The 14,702-nt window shown below is 35.5% G+C and overlaps 2 protein-coding genes across 2 annotated transcripts; both read left to right on the forward strand.

Annotated features, from left to right (window-relative positions):
- Positions 1–3,403: 3,403 nt before the first annotated feature.
- LOC148072038 (C-X-C motif chemokine 10-like) lies at positions 3,404–4,149 on the forward strand. Its single transcript, XM_087799446.1, has 4 exons — positions 3,404–3,510; positions 3,606–3,717; positions 3,799–3,873; positions 3,952–4,149. Exons 1-4 carry the CDS (start codon positions 3,447–3,449, stop codon positions 4,001–4,003), a joined length of 303 nt encoding a protein of 100 aa, XP_087655572.1. The 5' UTR covers positions 3,404–3,446; the 3' UTR covers positions 4,004–4,149.
- A 1,326-nt stretch (positions 4,150–5,475) lies between these two features.
- Positions 5,476–13,774, forward strand: LOC148072039 (putative monooxygenase p33MONOX). The gene is made up of 8 exons (XM_087799022.1): positions 5,476–5,628; positions 6,295–6,377; positions 7,433–7,620; positions 7,694–7,793; positions 7,878–8,005; positions 11,489–11,640; positions 11,751–11,929; positions 13,046–13,774. Exons 2-8 carry the CDS (start codon positions 6,350–6,352, stop codon positions 13,243–13,245), a joined length of 975 nt encoding a protein of 324 aa, XP_087655148.1. The 5' UTR covers positions 5,476–5,628; positions 6,295–6,349; the 3' UTR covers positions 13,246–13,774.
- The last annotated feature ends 928 nt before the right edge of the window (positions 13,775–14,702 follow it).

The following is a 14,702-nucleotide window of genomic DNA, read 5'->3' on the forward strand; positions in this document are numbered from 1 at the left end:
ATCTATCTATCTATCTATCTATCTATCTATCTATCTATCTATCTATCTATCTATCTATCTATCTATCTATCTATCTATCTATCTATCTGTCTGTCTGTCTGTCTGTCTGTCTGTCTGTCTGTCTGTCTGTCTGTCTGTCTGTCTGTCTGTCTGTCTGTCTGTCTGTCTGTCTGTCTGTCTGTCTGTCTGTCTGTCTGTCTGTCTGTCTGTCTGTCTGTCTGTCTGTCTGTCTGTCTGTCTGTCTGTCTGTCTGTCTGTCTGTCTGTCTGTCTGTCTGTCTGTCTGTCTGTCTGTCTGTCTATCTATCTATCTATCTATCTATCCATCCATCCATCCATCCATCCATCCATCCATCCATCCATCATCCATCCATCCATCCATCCATCCATCCATCCATCCATCCATCCATCCATCCATCCATCCATCCATCCATCCATCCATCCATCCATCCATCCATCCATCCATCCATCCATCCATCCATCCAATCTATCTAAATAAAAATCTGTTGCAACTTCATCTAAAAATTAAAAAATTCTAAACTGATTGTGTTGAAGTTATGACACTTTTATTTAATTTTCATTGTACTCTTCGGGTTAATATACACACACAAAAAGAACAAATTAAAATAAAGAAAAATGTTTTTTTTTAATCAAGTAAAATCTATTACTACAACAAAGAAATGCACCAGAATTAAAGATATTTGGTACATAAGTTCATTAGTTGTTTACAAATTAAATGATTTATTATCTTCTATTACTAAAAAATAAATGATCTGGTTGGTCGTGTGGGTTACATTAATACAGGTCAGTAGTTCGATTCCCTGTGATGGAGTGTATACAGAGCTAAACATGTTGTTCATAATACATAATATGACATAAATATGTATGAACCAGATTCAAAATGTCTTTATCGAATATTACAAAAAATATTAATGGTATTTAATTTTATCTTTACAGAATTAAGAGTTGACTAAACTTCACCTCGGAATTTAAATTTAGAATTTAAGAAATGAAAACTTAATCCCTGCCAATTTTCTGTAGTTCCTCATCTATTGTGTCTGAAATAAGTAGGTCTTTTCTTCCTCATGTGGTGGGGAAGTTTCAGTTTCCACTCTTGAACTTTCCCTTAATCACTGTGGGGGTGAGCGACAAGTCGTTATAAAAGCCGGACCCTGATCCTTCACAAATCACAAGAGTTCTGAAACTCAACCGACAACCTCAGCTCTACACCATCCGACAGCATCCAACATGTCTCACCAGGTCAAAGTCATTCTGCTTCTGGTTGCTATGGTCTCCATCTCTGCAGCCCAGCGTAAGTTTGACTTCTGCTCACCTATTATTTTTCAGTGAACGTATTTAATTTAATTCTAATTAATGTGAATTTAATGTGTATTTTGTGTTGTGTAGTCCACAGGTCAGCAAACGGGTGTCTTTGTCAGACGCTTGAATCCAGTTTCTCTGGCATCAGAGACATTCAACTCTTCAGAGAATCAGAGTTTTGTGACAGAATGGAGATTATGTAAGAAACCATCTGAATTATTTGAACCTTTTTAAACTCTTGTTGCATGTGTCAAACTTTTTTTTCTTTGGTTCCCGCAGTGCTACTGATAACAAGGGCCGTCGCTTTTGCTTGAATCCTGAAGATAAAAATGTATTTCAAGGGATTAGAAACATGTAAGTATGAGGATTTTAGAGTTATGACTCCTCTGGGCAAAGTTGTCTCACGTTTAATTATTTTATTTCTTTACACAGATTGAAGCGTCAGAGGAGACAGACATCGGCTCAAACCAACGCTAGCGCTTGATGCAAGACTTTGGACGACGTCTGACCCCTCAGAAAATACCCTCTTTTGTATTTATTAACACATTATCATCAATGCATTATTTCCTATTCAAACCCATGTTCTGTAGAATTTTGTTTTTCTGAAAACTGAATAAATGTTGTTTTGGATTAAAACTTCTATGCTCACTTTTTGCTATATTGAATATAACGATTAAACTGTAAAAAACATGCTTATTTGCCTTTTAAATAGCAAAATGAGAACATATAGATTTAATAAATTACCTATAAATATTTAGGGTATTATTTAAATGGAGAAAAATAAACAAGTTTAGGTGAAATACATTTTAAAAAACATCAGAAAATATTTTCATCTTGACGATTTAAGCACTTTTTGTTCTGTTAAAATTAAAGTTGAAAATAAACCTTAAAATTAAACATTGTCAGATATGCACGTCCATTATGTGTTGTTGTTTTTTTAATGCATATTTATAGAATGGTTTGAGACAGTTTTTCACTCCTTCTTTGTAAAAACATCCTTCAAACGTCTTTTCTTGATGTTTAAAACAAGGGGTGTAGGGCCACAGTCTAGCAGGGGCCAAATGTGAACAGCGACAGCTTATAGAGAGTTTCTCTCTGGCAAACGCTCCAAATGACCTCAAAAACCTACTTATATGATTCATGGGAACTAGTTTGTCCTTTAAAAGTTCGATTTTTTTTCCAATTGTTTTCTCTATGATTGAATAATACAGATAATAATGGCCTTTTCGGGCCGCATTATATCGGCTGAAGGTCTCCAAATGGTCCCCGTGCCTAAATTTGACATGACACATGACTGATCTAAGGTGTGTGTCGAGAAAACAATGACGAATGAATCAAGAAATAATCATGTTTAGTATCAACATTTAACACGTGAACATTAGACTTCCTGGGCTACTTCTGTGAACATCGAACGAGATGAAGCGACTTTTCCGAAATACTACTTGAAAAAAAAAAATTTCAGCAAAATCATGATGATTTCTAAAGCTATTTTATTTGTTTTATAGTTAGAAAACGTGTCTGTCTGTCTGTCTGTCTGTCTGTCTGTCTGTCTGTCTGTCTGTCTGTCTGTCTGTCTGTCTGTCTGTCTGTCTATCTATCTATCTATCTATCTATCTATCTATCTATCTATCTATCTATCTATCTGTCTGTCTGTCTGTCTGTCTGTCTGTCTAAAAGTCTGTTGCAATTTCATCAAAAAAAATTAATAAAGATTCTAAACTGATTGTGAATATATTCATAATACATAATATGACATAAATATGTATGAACCAGATTCAAAATGTCTTTATCGAATATTACAAAAAATATTAATGGTATTTAATTTTATCTTTACAGAATTAAGAGTTGACTAAACTTCACCTCGGAATTTAAATTTAGAATTTAAGAAATGAAAACTTAATCCCTGCCAATTTTCTGTAGTTCCTCATCTATTGTGTCTGAAATAAGTAGGTCTTTTCTTCCTCATGTGGTGGGGAAGTTTCAGTTTCCACTCTAGAACTTTCCCTTCATCACTGTGGGGGTGAGCGACAAGTCGTTATAAAAGCCGGACCCTGATCCTTCACAAATCACAAGAGTTCTGAAACTCAACCGACAACCTCAGCTCTACACCATCCGACAGCATCCAACATGTCTCACCAGGTCAAAGTCATTCTGCTTCTGGTTGCTATGGTCTCCATCTCTGCAGCCCAGCGTAAGTTTGACTTCTGCTCACCTATTATTTTTCAGTGAACGTATTTAATTTAATTCTAATTAATGTGAATTTAATGTGTATTTTGTGTTGTGTAGTCCACAGGTCAGCAAACAGGTGTCTTTGTCAGACGCTTGAATCCAGTTTCTCTGGCATCAGAGACATTCAACTCTTCAGAGAATCAGAGTTTTGTGACAGAATGGAGATTATGTAAGAAAACCATCTGAATTATTTGAACCTTTTTAAACTCTTGTTGCATGTGTCAAACTTTTTTTTCTTTGGTTCCCGCAGTGCTACTGATAACAAGGGCCGTCGCTTTTGCTTGAATCCTGAAGATAAAAAAGTATCTCAAGGGATTAGAAACATGTAAGTATGAGGATTTTAGAGTTATGACTCCTCTGGGCAAAGTAGTCTCACGTTTAATTATTTTATTTCTTTACACAGATTGAAGCGTCAGAGGAGACAGACATCGGCTCAAACCAACGCTAGCGCTTGATGCAAGACTTTGGACGACGTCTGACCCTTCAGAAAATACCCTCTTTTGTATTTATTAACACATCATCATCAATGCATTATTTCCTATTCAAACCCATGTTCTGTAGAATTTTGTTTTTCTGAAAACTGAATAAATGTTGTTTTGGATTAAAACTTCTATGCTCACTTTTTGCTATATTGAATATAGGACAACCTGTAAAAACATGCTTATTTGCCTTTTAAATAGCAAAATGGGAACAGATAGATTTAATAAATTACCTATAAATATTTAGGGTATTATTTAAATGGGGAAAAATGAACAAGTTTAGGTGAAATACATTTTAAAAAACATCAGAACATATTTTCATCTTGACGATTTAAGCACTTTTTGTTCTGTTAAAATTAAAGTTGAAAATAACCTTAAAATTAAACATTGACAGATATGCTTGTCCTCGTCCATTATATGTTTTGTTTTTTTAAATGCATATTTATAGAATGGTTTGAGACAGTTTTTCCACTCCTTCTTTGTCAAAACATCCTTCAAACATCTTTTCTTGATGTTTAAAACAAGGGGTGTAGGGCCACATTTAATGAGAGTCCAGCAGGGGCCAAATGTGAACTGTGACAGCTTATCAAGAGTTTCTCTCTGGCAAACGCTCCAAATGACCTCAAAAACCTATTTATTTCCCTTATCCATATGATTCATGGGAACTACTTTGTCATTTAAAAGTTAGATTTTTTTTTAATTGTTTACTCTATGATTGAATAATACAGATAATAATGGACTTTTCTGGCCGTATTATATCGGCTCAAGGGCTGCAAATGGTCCTGACTTTGACATGACACATGATCTAAGGTGTGTGTCGTTCAAACAATAAGGAATGAATCAAGAAATATCATGTTTAATATCAACATTTAAAGCATGAACATTAAACTTCCGGGGCTACTTCTGTGAAACATCTGACGAGATGAAGCGACTTTTCCGAAATACTACTTAAAAAAAAACCTTTTTCAGCAAAATCATGATGATTTCTAATGCTATTTTATTTGTTTTATAGTTAGAAAACATGTTTAATAGAAGCATACAAAGTTATTGTCTCAAAAACCTCTTGAAATAATAATAAATACAAGTAATAATATTAAATATCAATAGACGGCTTTGAGAGAGTTTTGACAGCGGTGTCAATTATCTTCCCAACTAAATCTGAGTGACACTGAAGAGGAGGGAGGTTGGACAAGTGAGTCTTATAGGCTGTGGCCCCTCACACCCACAACACTCCCCATATTCTTAATTTGGAAACGTTTAAAGCAATAACCTGCTGCTCTAAACCACTCGCTTATTTTTAAATAATTATTATCTTAACCTGTGGCGAATGTTTGCACTTCATTCACGCCTCAAACAAGCGTGAACGAAACTTAATAATAACAATAATAAGCGGTAATTAAGTTGCTGACTCACCACTTTCGGCTTCCGTCGCTGGTGGTGCGTTCACTGGCTGCTCCCGTGTTTACTGTTTGCATGTCCAAAAGTCATGGAGGCGCAAACATTCGGTGTTTGCTCGTCCCGACTGTCAATCTGGCGTGACTGTGACATCCGTGGACCCGCATCTGTGGAATAATTCTGAAGGAATCTCTCGACTAGCGAAGGTATGTGTTTTATGACTTTCTTACCCTGATGTACATGAATGAGGCGCTGAAATCGGTGCGTAAATTCGACACGCGAATGCAACACAAAGTAAATGGAAACAAACGAGTCAGAATTAATCGCTAAAAGATGATTTATATTTTATTTTTTTGATCTTCTGTTTTTGCAAGTCACTGTTCTGCTCCCCAAAAATAATGACGCCACACTGTGACGTCAGCAGTGAATCTTGAAACTACTGACATGAAATAAATCTGCGCTTTTATTTTTATCCGAGTGTCAAAGATAAATGTCAAATTTTAAAATAGATTTTTTTGTGTTTTGTTTATGTTTTGTTTAGTGTTTAACTCAATTTGCATATAAGTCTTAAAAGTGCACTTTATTAGATTCAATCCCTCTTTAAAAAAAAAGAAAAAAAAAAGATATTAAACTGAATATTAAATGACGTGTTATTCGCTGGACTGTGCTTAAAGGGAATTTCTGGTTCTATTTGGAGCAGGTCAGAAACTTGACACCGTCCACAAAGAGCAGAGTTGCATGTCAGCTCTTGATTTTTAAACCCGGGGCGTTATTTATTCTTTAATCTGAGGCTTCTTTCTTCATGACTAACTGAGATTTGTGGCGAGGCTTATAGTGTCTTCTTGCTCAAGTCACTGTTGTTTTTTAACCAGGAGCAGAAAAGCGGTCGATCCTTCAACCTTGCAAGTGTTTCCTGGAACTTTTCCAATGGCTTCGAGACGGGAAGATATTCCAGGTAAGAAAGGAAGCAGAGATCTAGTGCAGGGAAAAGCAGGTCTTTAGCTCTCTATACAATCCATCACAGGGAATCGAACTACTGACCTGTATTAATGTAACCCACACGACCAACCAGATCATTTATTTTTTAGTAATAGAAGATAATAAATCATTTAATTTGTAAACAAATAATGAACTTATGTACCAAATACCTTTAATTCTGGTGCATGTCTTTCTTGTAGTAACAGATTTTACTTGATATAAAAAAAAACATTTATTTTGATTTGTTCTTTTTTTGTGTATATTAACCCGAACTTTAAATAAAAGTTTCATATCTTCATGTTTTGTCCCTAGTATATATTTATTGTATTATTTATTTAAATATAAAATAATGTATATACAATTTAGTCATACCTTTTTCTTTTTTTTTTCAAAATAAAGTTTAAGTTTAATACAATATTGAATAATTGTTATGCCTTTCGTTTTATTGTATTTCTTCTTCTTTTTTTAATTGTATAAGCCTCTTTAAATGAAATGTGTCTCAGATTTTTTCATTTATTTAATTAAATAATTCATTTTGATGTCATTATGTTTTTTAATTTTTATTTATTCTTATGTAATTTCACCACAAAATCATATGTTGGCTTAGCAACACCGGATATATAAGTTGTTCTGATTCTGATATAAAAGTAAGTAAGTAAGTAATTTTTATTTGTATAGCGCTTTTTCCAGACCAAGGTCACAAGGCGCTTAAACAATCGAAACAATATTCAATAAAGTATATACTTTAAAGATCAAGATAAAACTGAGAACACAACAGGAGTTCCAGAAAATCAAGGAAAAGCCTGAACAAATAAAAACGTCTTAAGATGTTCCTTGAAGGAGTCGGTAGACTCCATCAAAAATATTATTAAATATAAACAACAAATTTAACTTATAAAGCTGTTATTATGTTTGTTAATCCTTTGCATGTTCTTGTAAGAAGATACATGGAATATGTTTAGTTTATGAAATAAAATGAATAAAAATGTAACCTTTAACCATATCGTATTTCATTGTTTATTCTGAACGCAGCCATCGAGTCAGGCGGCTCGTCCAGATTCCTGGCCGGCCTCACGTCTCCTCTTGCAATGACCCGACACAACTTGACGTACGACGAACACTTGGACATGCCGATGCATTCTCCTCCTCAGGATATTCACGTCAACCATCTGTGGAAGGATCCCGTCATCCCGCCTCGCAGGTTCCGGGACTCGACGGAGGTGCTGATGAGCAGCTGTTGTTGTGTCTGCAGATGATGATGATGATGATCATGTGAATTCATGCTATCTATAGGCCGGTGCCGCCGGAGGAAAGATGCCTGTCCTGGAGGTTTCCGTGCCGGTGCCTGTGGTGAAAACCAAAGCTACGTCTTTAATGAACTCGTTGATGCTCAGTGAGTCGACAAACAAGTTCATCTTTGCGTTGCTTTTCCACATAACCTGCCATGATTTATTTTTAAAAAATCTTTCCGTCTTAGAGCAAACCCAGGAGAACCTACAGAAGTTTGAGCACCAGGCAGGCCTGACTGACACGGTCTACTCTCCCCACAAGGGTCTGTCCACTGAGGAGACCCGCTTCCACCGATTGGCTGATGGAACTCTGCCAGTAAGTGAACAAATAAACATGTATTTGTGGCAGAAACTTGAAAAAAAAAAAAACTTCTTTCCATTTACTAGTACTTGCACTGGTACGAGGATCCTTTTAGATCATTAAATTAAAATTAGTATTAAATGTGGAAGAAGAGATTGCTGTATTTTACGATGGAGTAACTTGTACATTTGTTTTTGACGTCACATTGTTCGTGACCCGCGGTCAAAGGGTGGGGTTTTTCATGGGGTTGCACAATTTCCTAATCAGGGTTAGATAAAGATTATCTTTTGACATCTCGCGCTTGTTCCAGTTGCAGCATTTGGGAACATTCGATATGGATGTTTGCTTCTGCAACTGTGCGATTCGGGGTTAATTCAAGAATAGTTTTCTGGGACCTATGCGATATGGGCTTGGAAGGGCTAAAAGGTAAATGTATTGGATGTATTTTTTTAATGCTAAAGCAGGGTCATAAAAAAAAAAGGTTAAAGAATTACATTTATTTATTGCCTTTTGGCTGCTGATTTTTATTTTTATTTTCTATTTCAACGTTTTTTTCGGTTGTAATTTATTTATATTCCTATTTTATTTCTTTATACCTTGGGTTTTATTTAATTTGCTTTTCTGAATTAATTGTTTGTGTTTTCTATCGTTTGGGACCAGAAGCAAACATAATTTAATTGCAAAGCACTGAATAATGTTGTTCTTTGACATTCAAAAAAAAGATTAATTTAATTATAAACATCATATTTAAATAGTATTCTTTTCCAAAATAAAAATATATATATAAATAATTGAAATGCAATATTCACATTATTGATCAACCAAACAAATGTCCTTTAAACCTGTCGTGTGGCATATATTCTATTGAGTATTGTTTTGATTGTTTAAGCGCTTTGTGACTCTGGTCAAATATAAATGACTTACTTACTTACTTACTAACCTGATTCTGGCCAGCGGAGTTGTGTGAACTTTGACCCCAGCTCTCTCTTTCGGCTAAAAAACAAATTACGTAACAGTCGCCCCACCAGTCTGCGCGCTACGTCGCTGTTGCCAAGCAACGCCCATAAAATATGAGTCGAGCCCCCTCAGACGCCCAAAGCGACCAATCACAGAGCTCCTAACATCCCCGTACACACACTGCTGGCCTGCCGCTGTTTGTTCGCTAGCTAGCTCTCTTCTGACATTTCACCTGCTCAACGCCTCAAGTTATGGACAAAATGGGGATAAAAATTGACCTCGAGGGTCAAAGAAATTCTATCATTAAAAGGTATGTAAAGTGTTAATCGTTAATATACTATTTCGCTACGGTCCGCCCGGCACCAGTGGTAAACGCAGGCCGCTAGCTAAACAAGCTAACATAGCTAAACGTAGTAAAATGGAGGACTTTATTTAATATAATCTTCCTGTTTACGTTGAATTAAACTCTTTTTTTAAATATTTTTTTTCGTCACAAATGTGTTATTTATATTTAAAATGCGTTATACGTTGACCAGAAAAACAACCGTTATCTCGTAGTTCAGATCAACAACCAAGATTAGCTTCTTCTTCTTCAGCTGTTTTCTACTCTCACTCTTATCTCTTCCTACTCGGTCTTCAACACAAACGCTTTGTTTTTGCATCGTAAGGTTAAAAACGATGTTGCATAATAATCGAGTGGAGTTTGGATCTGCAGAGTTTTGGCGACGACGTCTGGACACATCACATGCTGAACTGTGTGATCGACCAAAATAACAGTGGACCGCCCTGCATGGTTACGACTGTCAGGAGACTTTATTTTTGACACTCACACTTGTATGTGTTTATGAACATTAGTTTAGTGTGTACATATTTTATAGCTTATCACATTAACTTTTTAGAATTTAAGTAAAGTTAAAGTCGAAATTAATATAAACTACAACGAAGTAGAAGACAAAATTATTCAAAATCTACAATTTATATTAGGGGTATAAGATACCTATACATCTATACATATATATACCCATAAATATTGCAATATTTTGTTCCTGATGCTGTATACTTGTATCTAACGGAAATAGGGATACAATTATGTATATTATGTTTATAATCAAATAATAATATCGTAATTGTATTTATATAAGGCTTTCAAATCAAGGTCTATTTAGGTTAGGTAGAACTTTATTGATCCCCACAGGAGGTCTCCTTTGGGAATTAAAAAAAAAAAAGTATTTCATTTATTTATATTGCAATGAAGGGTGTATCAAATACAATACTATTATTTATTTTCTTTTTTTTTTTAATTTATTGTTAACATGCAAATATTTATGGTGCATTTTTGTGTTGCAATTTTTGGCGCCCGCTAGATAGCAGAAGTCATTACTTTCGGCCACAGCTAAAGGAGTAATGAAATTATCTGAGGTCCCAGCGATGACTGTGGACGAGAGGATACAGTGGACTCCAGATTATTTTTTAAAGCTAATTTTTGGACATACAGTATTTTGGTTTTAAAACGAATTAAAGCATTTATGACTTCGTCAAGAGTCATGTGGTCTGTCAATTCTGCAACACCAGAGTCAACTACTCGACAATAATACAAATATATCCTTGTTACTACAGAAATACAATATAGCATATATATCCTGTATAGTTATACGTATCCCTTGCTACGTTCTTAGCTTTATGACTTCACTAACGTGGAGTTCATTAGCAAACAAAGTTACTTTATGTGACAAGAGTGAAGCTTTACTGTGACTACAGAAGTGAATCAAGACATTTAAAGGATGAGTGACCTTGAATTAATTTACTTTGAACTTAGTTCAACCATAAAATGGGATCATTATTTCATACTGTTAGCTTTGTTAGTAGTTAACAAGTGTGGCTGCAGTTTCTTTTATTTTTTATTTTTAGTCATTTATGTGAGTTGTTACTACGATTTACAACTTCACAATGTTTGACTCTGTAAGGATATCTCGTCCCACGAAAAGTATGTTCATGTGACATATGATGACTTTGGTTATTTAATGGCTGTTTTGAAAGCACAGGTCAATTTGTTACAAGGTTACAAACTTGTTGTGTGTTGTTCGAGTGGATGTGTTATCATGGTGTCGTATTACAAGTGATGCCATTGATTATGGGCTTATTTTACCTTCATTAACTTTGACACATTCTTTCAACAGCACCAACATTGTATTTTTTTAAATTTGAATTATTGCCAAATTAAATTGATTTACTAATATGTGTGAGAACACAAAAGAATTTTAGGTGGAACAATGACCGCAACATGACTCTTCAACCACTTGACACACCTTCAAGAGTGATTGGCTCCAATGCTCTGACGTACTTGTTATTGTTTTTATCATCTGACCTCTTGCGTGGTGAGTTCAGGGAGGGCTTTGCTTTTAAAACGAGGAACCAAAACACTTGTTTCTCAGATATATGACAACTGTACATGCTGATAGTATAGCGACAAGATATTTAGACTTTTATTTATTTTATTTATTTATTTTCACTAATTTTCCTTTGCCTGTTTCGCCTGGACAGAAGTTGAGAATGCCTGCCGGGGACTTTAAGGAGGACTGGCTAACAACATCAGCACCTTCCACCCCGAGTGTCACCCCCGCTGTCACCCCCTCTGTCACCCCATCCGTCACCCCCTGTGTCAGCCCCCACTCATCACCGGCTCTCAGTCGCAGGTAAGAAGCTTTTTACGTAAATTATCTTTCCCTCATGTCATTTATCTGTTGAACTTGAATATTACATTTATTTAAAGTCTACGTGACTTTAATGGTGGATTGTGCTGCAGGAGCTGGCTCCAGCTGAGTTCAGCACCTTTCCCACCAACACAAGAGTTCGGCGACCTCAGTCTTAGCACAGACATGGGAGGAAACGAGGGAGGCAGTGGAGGAGAGAGGTGGAGTTTCTTCGGAACCCGCGCTGTCGTTCAGAAGTCCCCGACACATCCTGGCACCGACACTGGCACAGGTGAGATCTCAGAATGCGTCATTATATGTATAAATGAAATGTGTGTCACAATCAGTCATCACAACAATGCTGACGAGTTAATCCTTTCACATGTTATGCAAGATTAGAAAAGCCCTTTTTTATGTTCCCGTTTATTAGAATTTCTCATAAAAATAAATGGATTGCTTTGTGTGTATAGAATAGAAATTCTTAAATATTTACTGACCCCGTTTGTCCTTATCTGAAGGTGGTTTTCCAGCATTATTCATATATATATATATATTTTAAAGTATGATAATATATTTAATGTTCAAAAGTTTAATTGTTTTTTTGTGCTGTTCTTGTAAAGTTATCAGAATATGCTCTTTTGGAATGTTGTTTTGTTTTTCACTGCAAAGGCATAATATAGAACATGATACAAACCATTACACACTTTATTACTTATAAAGGTGTTATTGTGATTCTTCCAGTTTGTCTGTTGGTCTAAATTTGGACTTTGCTCGTCCTAGTTTCCCCTTGGCTACTTTAAAACAAATGTTTTTTATGAAGAGCTGCTCAACTCTGGTACAAAACCTTGAAGAAAGCGTCATTTTATATCATTATTAATTTCCATTTATAAATTAATACGATCTTGAAAGTTTTGGTTTCACGACTTCTTTGTGGTCTTGTGTTGAAAAAGAATGTACTTACTTACTTACTTCTTCTGGTATAATTTTAGTTGTCTGGGCTGCCAAGTAATTTTGTGTGGCCTAAAGGATGGTCGTCTCAAAATCAAAGTACATTAATATAACATTGTTGGTGTTATTATGTATGTTTTTTTGTTTTTAATTATATTACTAATATTGCGACGCAGTATGCAATTTATTTTTGTGTCATACCATGCAAGTCATTGTACAGTATAGGCAACACACAATTTCATAGAATCCACATATAACGCTACTTCCCTGTAGGCCAGGCCTGCATATTATGATATGATTGTGTATTTTTGGCCAAGTTTTAAAAACGGTGACTTGCAAGACAATTTTAAAAGTGTATTACATTAAACCATGATGTTTATTATAATCGACTTAAATGTTCAGCTCTGTTGTCAACAATGGTACATCACTAACGTTGAGGTCTCTCCCCTGTGGCCTGCAGGCTTCTCTCTTCAGTCCTACTTCGGCCTCCAGAAGTCCTCCACCATAGACGGCAGCCAAGTTAACCTGAAGGTCAACGACCCGGCTAACTTCCTGCCCCACAAGCTGGAGATCCCGGGCATGGAGGCCAAGCCGGCATTGTCTCGACCGCACAAGCTCAAACCCCGGGACATGAACGTTCTAACGCCCTCTGGCTTCTGAAGTCAGTGGAGCTGCCATGTTACATCTTCGTCAGTCTCTCGGTCCACCTTTCCTCTGTCACTGGAAGCAACAGCACAAGTATATTTGCTGATTTTTACTTTCACTACCGGTCCATTATTTTCACACTACTGCACATGTAGATGTATTTTTCACCAATGTTTGTATAGGATATTAGTCTTGTATAGTCTTTTTCATCCTGATCCTAAAACTAGCCCAATATTTCCGTCATTATTCATAATAAACCAACATGTTTGTTATTTTTGCTTGTAAAGTACATAGTGTAATGACTTGTGCCTTTTTGGTGCTCTTGCCACAAGGTTCCTTTTGTAAATATGCTTTTTTTTCTTTCATGTGTCAGGTTTTTAGTTATTTGAAGTTAAAGTGGCTTGAATTAGTTACTTAACTTATCGTAAGTATCCGTGTCATTATTAACACGTTAAGGTGTTTTATTTGAAGCTGATTCCATTTATTTAATTGCACAGGGATGTTTCCCCTCATTCATATGGAAATAAATATGAAGTATGAGACATTTGTTTGTCAATGCGTTCTTTATTCAAGATTTCAATGAGAACACCAGTCGTTTTTGACACGTGTTCACCTGTAACGTGGATTATTAACCTCCATATTGATCCTTTATTCTCTCCACACTGAGGACATTTGAGTTGTTTCATCAGTAAATGCACATATTAGGACGTACAGTACACATGGAAAACAACATGAAATAATGAAGATAATAAAAAAACAAAGTGAACCAAATTCTAAATACATCAACAACAATACTATTTATAAAAAGATGACAAAAAAATTAAAAGACCTGATCCCAGTGGGCAGGAAGGAGTGACTTTTTTCCTATCAGAACTTGACTTGACTTAAGGTGTATCAGTCGAGAACTGAAGGTTCTATTAAGGCCCATTAAAGTGTCCTTGAAAACAGGCAAGCAGAGAAAGAACGTACAAACTCAACACAGAAAAGACCCTGTTTGCTAAATTCGCAATTTAATTTGACAACCTCATATGGTAGAAAATACCAACAAGTTAAGTATACGTTTTTAGAATAATTTATTTCTCCTTTTTTTTTATTAATAAAAGAAGAGCCAGATACTGTTATGATTGAAAATTAGGAAGTGGATATTTCAAATGTCCAGCTTAATAAATGCTTCATGATATAGCAAAGTTTTCCCTGTTAAAAGAACAAGTTCAAGACTCTTCAATAAATGTATCTTTTTTTGAGCGTAAAGCAAAGTGACGTCATGTGTTCATTTAGATCGTTAGCATCGATTGTCCAACGGGTGGCGATATACGTGCGTATAAAAATTGTTTTTTCTTTATCGATTTCGTTATGGACAGCAAGACTAAAAACCAATGCGCAAGGATTTATTAACTCGTTCCCTAATGTTCCTTTTACTTTGGAGTAAATTGTAAATATGACTTATCGGAGCAGTTGTTAGTCTTCTCCAC

The sequence above is a fragment of the Callionymus lyra genome, chromosome 9, assembly GCF_982586985.1.
Source record: "Callionymus lyra chromosome 9, fCalLyr1.hap1.1, whole genome shotgun sequence".
Lineage (NCBI taxonomy): Eukaryota > Metazoa > Chordata > Actinopteri > Syngnathiformes > Callionymidae > Callionymus > Callionymus lyra.

What these genes read in the sequence shown, in the direction of transcription:
- LOC148072038 (XM_087799446.1), top strand. Translation starts at nt 3,447, where the DNA reads ATGTCTCACCAGGTCAAAGTCATTCTGCTTCTGGTTGCTATGGTCTCC. An exon ending in CTCCATCTCTGCAGCCCAGC is followed by an intron (nt 3,511 to 3,605) that starts GTAAGTTTGACT and finishes TGTGTTGTGTAG; the next exon opens with TCCACAGGTCAGCAAACAGG. An exon ending in TCTCAAGGGATTAGAAACAT is followed by an intron (nt 3,874 to 3,951) that starts GTAAGTATGAGG and finishes TTCTTTACACAG; the next exon opens with ATTGAAGCGTCAGAGGAGAC.
- LOC148072039 (XM_087799022.1), top strand. Translation starts at nt 6,350, where the DNA reads ATGGCTTCGAGACGGGAAGATATTCCAG. An exon ending in GAGACGGGAAGATATTCCAG is followed by an intron (nt 6,378 to 7,432) that starts GTAAGAAAGGAA and finishes TTCTGAACGCAG; the next exon opens with CCATCGAGTCAGGCGGCTCG. An exon ending in GGTTCCGGGACTCGACGGAG is followed by an intron (nt 7,621 to 7,693) that starts GTGCTGATGAGC and finishes TGCTATCTATAG; the next exon opens with GCCGGTGCCGCCGGAGGAAA.